The 8,033-nt window shown below is 36.7% G+C and overlaps 1 protein-coding gene across 2 annotated transcripts; it reads right to left on the reverse strand.

Moving 5' to 3' along the window:
- Positions 1 to 838: 838 nt before the first annotated feature.
- Positions 839 to 5,401, reverse strand: LOC109108197 (cysteine-rich protein 1-like). 2 transcript variants are annotated; one of them, XM_019121368.2, is made up of 5 exons: positions 5,227 to 5,401; positions 1,987 to 2,081; positions 1,705 to 1,762; positions 1,187 to 1,236; positions 839 to 1,095 (listed from the first exon to the last, which is right to left on the reverse strand). In XM_019121368.2, the coding sequence occupies exons 1-4, from the start codon at positions 5,264 to 5,266 to the stop codon at positions 1,196 to 1,198; spliced, it is 234 nt and encodes a 77-aa protein (XP_018976913.1). In that variant the 5' UTR covers positions 5,267 to 5,401; the 3' UTR covers positions 839 to 1,095; positions 1,187 to 1,195. The 2 variants fall into 2 exon arrangements, with proteins under 2 accessions (XP_018976913.1, XP_018976912.1); XM_019121367.2 differs by having other exon boundaries at positions 1,196 to 1,236; positions 5,227 to 5,398.
- Between the last annotated feature and the right edge of the window lie 2,632 nt (positions 5,402 to 8,033).

Below are 8,033 nucleotides of genomic sequence, written 5' to 3' on the forward strand. Positions count from 1 at the left end.
AGTAGAATGTCTAAATTGGACTATCAAAAGAAAGTGTAACCACCGTCCTGACAGCAGGCAAAACAGGACAGAAAATTTATGGATCGATTTCACTGTTCTATATGATTTTTCTGTAAGCACATATACATTGATATAAAAAAAAAATGATGCATGGAAATGAAACTGTTGACAGTCTGAGTGAGTTTGATTCATACATTGATAGCTCTTGTTGATTATAAGATGCATTAAGCAGTTAAGCACTGATATAGTTCATATTAAAACAGTGTTCATTATCACACACAATAAAACTAATTAACTCTCAAACCCGAATGACATTTTGCGATGTTTAGCAGTGTTTGAGTTTAAATTGTATTTTAATAGATTGTTCATCTGGTTAATGATTTATTGCAATAACACTGCTGTAGTTTAGAATATAATATACAACACTCTCCAACAGCAGAATTGTACTTCTTTAGCAGCAAGAAAACAAATCCCTAATCAAATTAGAAGAGTTCTTAGATTTAGCATCAGTATACTGTGTGTAATCTGTGAATGCATTTTTTAAAGATTTGTCCAGATTGCAGTCTACCAATAACCTTAGAGCAACAGCACTATGAATGTAGTCAAGCATTGGCAGTGTGAATGGGCCTTAAACCTTTAAAATGAAACAATGAGTAACAAAATCATGATGCAATCATATGATGCTATAAGTAACGCAATGATAGGGATAAACAGGATAACATTTTGTACCAGGGATAGTAAAATAATAAAATAACAAAATGCAAAATTAAGTTTATATATTTATAGCTAGTACTTTTTTATCAATTAATTTGAGAAAGAACTGTGAAGGACAAGCAGATGTTTGAAATACATTTAATGTATAAAATGTTCAGTTTCATTATAAAGACTAGACTAGTCTCCCTAATGAAACATTGTGTGCTGCTATAGCAGACACCATTTTAAAAACAGATTATACAAATGAGTACTTTCTAAAACAGGGCATGGTTTGGTCATTTTGTCTTTGGATTAACAATATGTGGCTAAACATAATGGCAAAAAACCCCAAAACAAAACAAAAATCAAGCTTCTCTAATCAAGTATACAGAGTGTATAAACCTGTAAATAGAAAGAAGAGTACAGTTAATTCATGTTTATATGTTATCTACTGTAAGCATAGGTAAAACTGATATTTATATGGTGAACTCACTACAATTACCTATTTGAATGTGTGGCTCTCAGTGCCGCCACGTCCAAAACCTGAGGAAAAAAGAAAGAGAATTACTTAGTCATTGTGTTGGTCTTAATTAGAAAATATAGTATTACCATGTCCATTTGACCCTATGGCATGAAATTGAATGTTTTTCTATAATTATGTGAAGTAACTTGCACAGGATGTGTTAGCTTAGCAGGCTAATTGATTAGCTTGCCAACTGAAAACACAAAAAATCTGGACACTGTTAAAAATATGCGTAGCACTGACGCAAAATTCAATTATATAACAGAAAACTCTGTGGATAGCTGACAAGAAGTTATCTGGATTAAATCAAGAAACTTGAATAAATTCCCTGGATGAACCATTTTATTGTGGTCAAGTACTGTCCCACAGCAGTCCTCAGTCCATTTGTTTACGAGGTGAAGCACTAATCTAAGCCATGTGATGCTCTAGTTGAAATATAGCCCTACAGCACGGTAAAACAGAGCCATTGACACATTGGAGAAACTTACCTTTGGGTCCAAAGAGTGCAGAGTAACATGGGTTGTTACAATAAGGCTTCCCCTCATGCTGTGAGGTGAAACACATTAGTCAGTGCAAAGTACATAACGGACTTGAGCAGGGGCTATTATGCAGGATGTATTACCCTGACAGTCTAACCCCCTGAAGTGTTTATGTAAGGTAAAAATATGCCAAAAGTTAACTAGACTTCATTAAGCCTGCCTGGTAAATTAATCTGTGCTCTGTCCCAGTAAAAGGTTGGCAGGCCGTGTGTACTTCTGTGAGGGACTTACCTCTGCATGTGAGCCAGGCGACAGGGTCTTGTTGCATTTCTCACACTTCAGACAGGGTCTATGCCAGTCTTTGCCAAGTGACGACACTCTCTCAGCTGAAACATCAACGATAAACATTAATTCAAATAAATATGAAACCCACATATACTGTTAATAGGCCAACATTATTCACAAAATTCCCTATTTATTGATTCATTTTTTTATGTACTCCCCCTCCGGTGACACCCATTCTTAGCCACTTCGATTCTTAGCCACATTTCAATATTTATAAAAAAAAGTTTAACGCAATTGTTTTCTTTATATGTATTTAAAAAAACGGAGTGTCTATTTACACTAAGTGCAAATAGCCCGCCTTGTTGGCAGAGGCTATTTACTCTAGCTCCGCCCACAAACGTGTTATAGGGCTAGTCAACACTATAAAAAACGGCTATTAGACATTAGCTTCAGTGGTTTAGATTTTAAAGTGTGTGGTGTAGGGTAGTGTTTTTGATGCGATCGACCTGGGATCGAATCCGCCTTTTACCAAACTTTTTTTCCTCCTTTTCAAATCTCATATAACATCAGAAAGGCATTTATTTTCGATAAAAATTAAGGAAACAATCAAAAAGTTGAAAATAAAGTATCGGGTAGGGTTAGGGTAGGTGTAGGGAGGGTTTTATTGTTCCAATAAGGTGGCATCCATTTAATAATTTAAATTAAAATTATAATTTACACTCAATACGTTATTACTTCATACTGTTTTATAATGTACTATAATACTGAGGAGCAGATAATTGCTACTATTTGCAATAAGTAGTATACATAGCAGAAAATCCTGCTATTTTAACAGTGTAAATAGAATCTATCGCTATCTGCACTTAGTGTAAATAGCATATTGATAAAAACACTGCTTTTTGCATTTAGTGTAAATAGCCTCTTTCACTTTTTACACTTAGTGCAAATAGCCTCTGCCTTAAAAAAATGTCTGTGTTTCCCCCCATATTTAATGTTAGTTCAATGAAGTCAATGAAGTTCAATGCTGTTTTGGACCCCATTGACTTTCATTGTATGGATAAAAATAGTTAAAAATATCTTCTTTTGCATTCTGAAGGAAGAGAGAAATTCATGCAGGTTTGGATTGACATGAAGGTGAGTAAATAATGACCAAATAAAAATTATCACTTTAAATTTGTAATAAATATTCATAAATAATACATATTTTGGCTAAGAAATGGTGTAGTGGGAAAAAAGAGCCTAATTTAGCACATTTTACCATGTTTAAATCCATTTAACTGAATTCCAAAGATTTCCTCCAAAAAAGTAAATGCAGAAAATGGCTAGAAAGAACCATTTATTTCCATCTGGGCTTGTTTATAACCTCACAGACTACTTGGAATCTAAGAGATCACTCATTAGCCTTTAAGTTGTTTTTATAAAGGAGTCAGAGGAATACAAAGTTAATCACACATGGGAAATTTAGCTGATTTGCAGCCATTATGTAGTTCGATTAAAGCCATGATGAACTTTTAATGTCAACAAAACTTAAACTGAAGTCTCAAGTCTGGCAGATTGCCTCTGCAGTCCAGCATGTTGCAAGTCTTGTCAGATAACTGAGTTCTCCACTCAACGCAGATAAAGTCATGACAGCGAGAACATGGGTGGGTGTGGATGCTGCATGCAGGACAATCCCAAAGCAATTCATTCCTCCCTTCCCTTATAAAAGGGCCATAATGAAGTCTTTATCTACAGTCCGCAGCAGAAAGATTTCTCTAAACAACCCTCATGATGAACATCGTAAAAGCAGTGGGAAGGGAAGACAAAGTCATGAGTGCTCAGGCGTCTCCGGTAGGGGAGGTGCTTTTTACAAGGGAGGATTTTGGCAAGCGTCTACATCTCATGGATGCCAAAGACTGCCTGAACGCATGACCACTTTAAAAGATGTCAGATTTATGGCTCCGAGAGAAGATTCGTTTGAGCTTTTTGGCATGCAGAAACTAAAAGATGGACAAAGGGCAGATTAAAAGTTCCCATCTGTGACGTAAATCTGAAAAGTGTGATGAGGTGTTACCAAAGACCCAGACACCAAGTAATGCCTCATCTTTTATCTAGTAAGCAGAGTGTTGAAGGATAGCACATACACTACATTATTCCCATTGTTATGGACTACTGCGAGCTGCTATAATTGCTTACAACAGCTGTAATAAGAGTCATACTCATCCCAGCTCAGGCAGTCAGTCATGTCACACTACGGTGGATGATACAGGAAGCTCTTTTGTTTAGTTCTGGACTGTGAACACATGATCCAGACATGCTGGGAGAGTTGGATGCAGAATCAATGGTCCATGTGAGATGGAACATTTTGAAAGCCCAAACAAGGCAGAAAGGAATTCATTTGAATGCAATTCTGACAAGAAATAGTTTGGTCATCTGAGCCACACCTAAGAAAGTAATTACTTAACTTCCCTCAGCCAACAACACAAAGGACACACTGATTTCTCTCTCTCTCTCTCTCTCTCTCTCTCTCTCTCTCTCTTAATGGCCTTTATCAAAACAAAGTGTCCTTGACTGGGTTTAAGATCTACAACTGAGATTTGTAATCTGCAGTTTATTTATTCTGAATATTCATTCTGCTTAATGAGTATGAGCCAAATAGTAAAGTTCTTTAAAGACACGTCTTATCTGGTTGCCTTCATGGTACTAAAAATATTTAAATAGTTGAGCTGAATACACAATGCAAACAGGTTACTTTACAATGTAAAGCATTGAGGTTTTCATTTGCATTATTAGTCACTGCTGTAGCCCCCGTATGCTATTTATGTTCTTTTTGTTTTGTTTTTATATAATATTAATGTGAATTACACATTTATAGCTTAAGTCTAACCACCCTACGCCCAACCCTGCAATTCTCCATTATGTCTAAAATTCTTTATGCAAACTTTTTTCTATAATATACTGTATTTGTTTTTTATTGCTGCAAGTGTTTTATTGCTGCAAATGCTTGTCTGCACAAGTTGTGTTAGAGCTGTTTTGCAACTGTTTCAAGCAGGAAATACAGTGACATGCATCAGTTGACAGCTCTCTTCCTGGTTATTCCCTCGTGCTGTTTCTTATTCAAACAAGTTTACATTGTTTTAAACATTGAAAAGTATTTATAATAAGTTATATAACAGCATAAGAGTGTACTTTGACTTTCTTTTAGTTCTTTTCCTATTTATTAAAAGTAGCATGCATGTAAATATGAATATTTCACACGAGTCTTACCGAAGTAAACCTCCTTCTCGCACTTGGGGCATTTAGGCATGTTTGCGGTGATTTAGTTCCTCGGGGGAGAAAGTCCTGTTTGAATAAAGTTGAGATGGAGAGCAGCAACGGTCCACCTGCACACAGCCACGCCTTTGGTTTGAGCCCTTGCACTCTGCAGCCTTATTTATAGTACTGACGAAATAGTTTGCACACGGTGACGGAGAGAGAGAGAGAGAGAGAAGAGAGAGAAAGAGAGAGAAGAGAGAGAGAGAGAGAGAGAGAGAGAGAGAGAGAGAGAGTGCACGAGAACTCACAGAGAATATGGCCAGAGCAGTGTACCTGAAGCCAAGCTGGTTTACTATTCACTCTGTCATGAACATGAATATGAATCTGGTGCATTGCATCGCATACAGAGAATTGTCTGTGAGTGACTGTTTGAGTGCGGATGTTGTAATTTAAATGTCTGTGTGTTGACGATAAGCAAACAGCATCGGTATTTGACAGATCAAACATTTCCTGTGAGTATAGGTGTGTCTTAGCACTTATTGATAAATGCACCATGGCAACTGCTCAGCATGTTTTCAAGTGCAGTGAAATACATCATTGATGTATGGATTCACACACACACACACACACACACACACACACACACACACACACACACACACACACACACACACACACACACACACACACACACACACACACACACACACACACAGAGAGAGAGAGAGAGAGAGAGAGAGAGAGAGAGAGGAACACAGATATTGATGTAATTTTATGGCTGTTTAACCAGGTAATTTTTAATCACTGACATGACACTTTTGTCTGGATCTAATAATTGACACACACACACACACGATGACTTCACTACATCTGTTTTTTGATCAACATGTTTTCAGTTTCTAATTTTTTTTTATGATGCAATGCCACAATGATTCAAATGTCCTGATTTCATGATGAAGAAAAGTCTCATTAAAAGGATACTTGAAAAAAAACAAAGAAAACCTTTATAATTAGACATAACATTTTATTGGTATTTCTTAGATTTAAAAAGTAATGAAGCAGTTTTTTCCCCTATAATTATTATTTGAAAAAGTGTGTTTAGTCCGTGTGACTAACCTGAAGAAAACCATAAATCAAGAAAATGATATCACTCTCATAAATGTGTGATCTGTATAAATTTATGGCAGCCTATTTGTAATATATATTTGTAGTACACACACACACACACACACACACACACACACACACACACACACACACACACACATATATATATATATATATATATATATATATATAAAATGATCAAATGAATGAATGATTAAATGATTTTTTAATGAATAATGATTGTGATGAAAAAATGATGCATAGGTTCAACATACACATGAAAAACAGTGTGGTTACAGACAGTTGCTGTCTATATATATTGTGCATGTATGATGAATATGATTTATGTGCCACATGTGTTCTATATATGTGGCTGCAAATCTCTCTCTGTCCTGTATTAGATTTATCTGGACAGCTCTACCCACAGCTGATCCATCAGCAATCTCCTAACTCTATCATGCCACCCATGTTTACCCAGTCACGACAGGCCACAGTTTTGTCTCATCAGACTCCGACTGCCAGCAAACAGCCCACCCGCCGTTTCATCTCTAGCAGAGATCTTCCCCATGTAGACGCTGTGAGGTTCACCAGCAAGGATTTTCCAGTGATCTTCATATCCTCCCTCTGTTGACAGCAGATCCAGCAATCTGGCTGAGAGATAATTTTCCCTGCCGTCTCTTCCAGCTTCATTATCATTGTCTGCCTACCATCACCAAAAGCATTCTCTGATCTGAGCACCCGTGGTCCTCACATCCTCAAACTGTTTGTTTTTAAAACAAAATGAAAGGATAAAGCTTTAAAGTTTGACTAGACCTACCTTAATAATGTTTTTTTTTTCCAGTATGAAGGAAACTACTTTAAACCTGTAGCATGCCTATACAAACTCGTATTTTAAAATAGTTCAGCTACAGTCAAACTACTCTTCTGAGAAAGTAGTTAACTACCCAGATATGTGACATACTGTATGTCTCCAAGATGTTTTTAAAGAGCTCTTCATCTGGAAAACATCTGTTGTGTACAAACATCTGACAAACATATTTAAAAAACAATTTTACATTTTAAAGACATTTTCTAAATGTCTTTTTAACCTCTCACAGGAAAAGTCTTGGAGACAGATGAGCAGATGCTCAAAATAAATACATCTTCCAGATGAAGACACGCACATTAAATAGAAGTCTCTGAGATTTATGTGTGCTATCAGGATACAAACTCAAAAACAAACACAAATAGCAAATCATCATATGAGATCATTTATTATTACATGGCTTTCTGGAATATCTGATTCTGAGTGGCGGCCATGGTGCCACTCATCCAGTTAGAAAGCATAGACTGTAAAAAAGTTGGACGACGCGTCTCCAATTCCTTTCTCTGTAGATAATTGAAGCCAAAATGTCCCAGGTATGGCCACTGTAATCTTGCACAGATGATGTCATTTAGAGTCTGCGGTTGCACAGTAAGTAGTGATCATGAGCTGGAGCCGCTGAATCAAAGGCCTGCCCAAAATCCTGCAGACCCAATCGAGAAGCATGCAATGATTACACCATGCCGCATTGTTTTAGCATCAAGTAACTAACTAAAAGCAAATGACTTTATTCAAAAATTTCTTCTCTTCCTTGTCATTCTTCGAAGTGCGTTCACAACAGCACCACGAAGCATGCGTGAGCATTTCTCTGCTTGCAAACAAGGTGTCAGCAGCATCACAAGCATGTGTG

The sequence above is a fragment of the Cyprinus carpio genome, chromosome A17 (genome assembly GCF_018340385.1).
Source record: "Cyprinus carpio isolate SPL01 chromosome A17, ASM1834038v1, whole genome shotgun sequence".
Lineage (NCBI taxonomy): Eukaryota > Metazoa > Chordata > Actinopteri > Cypriniformes > Cyprinidae > Cyprinus > Cyprinus carpio.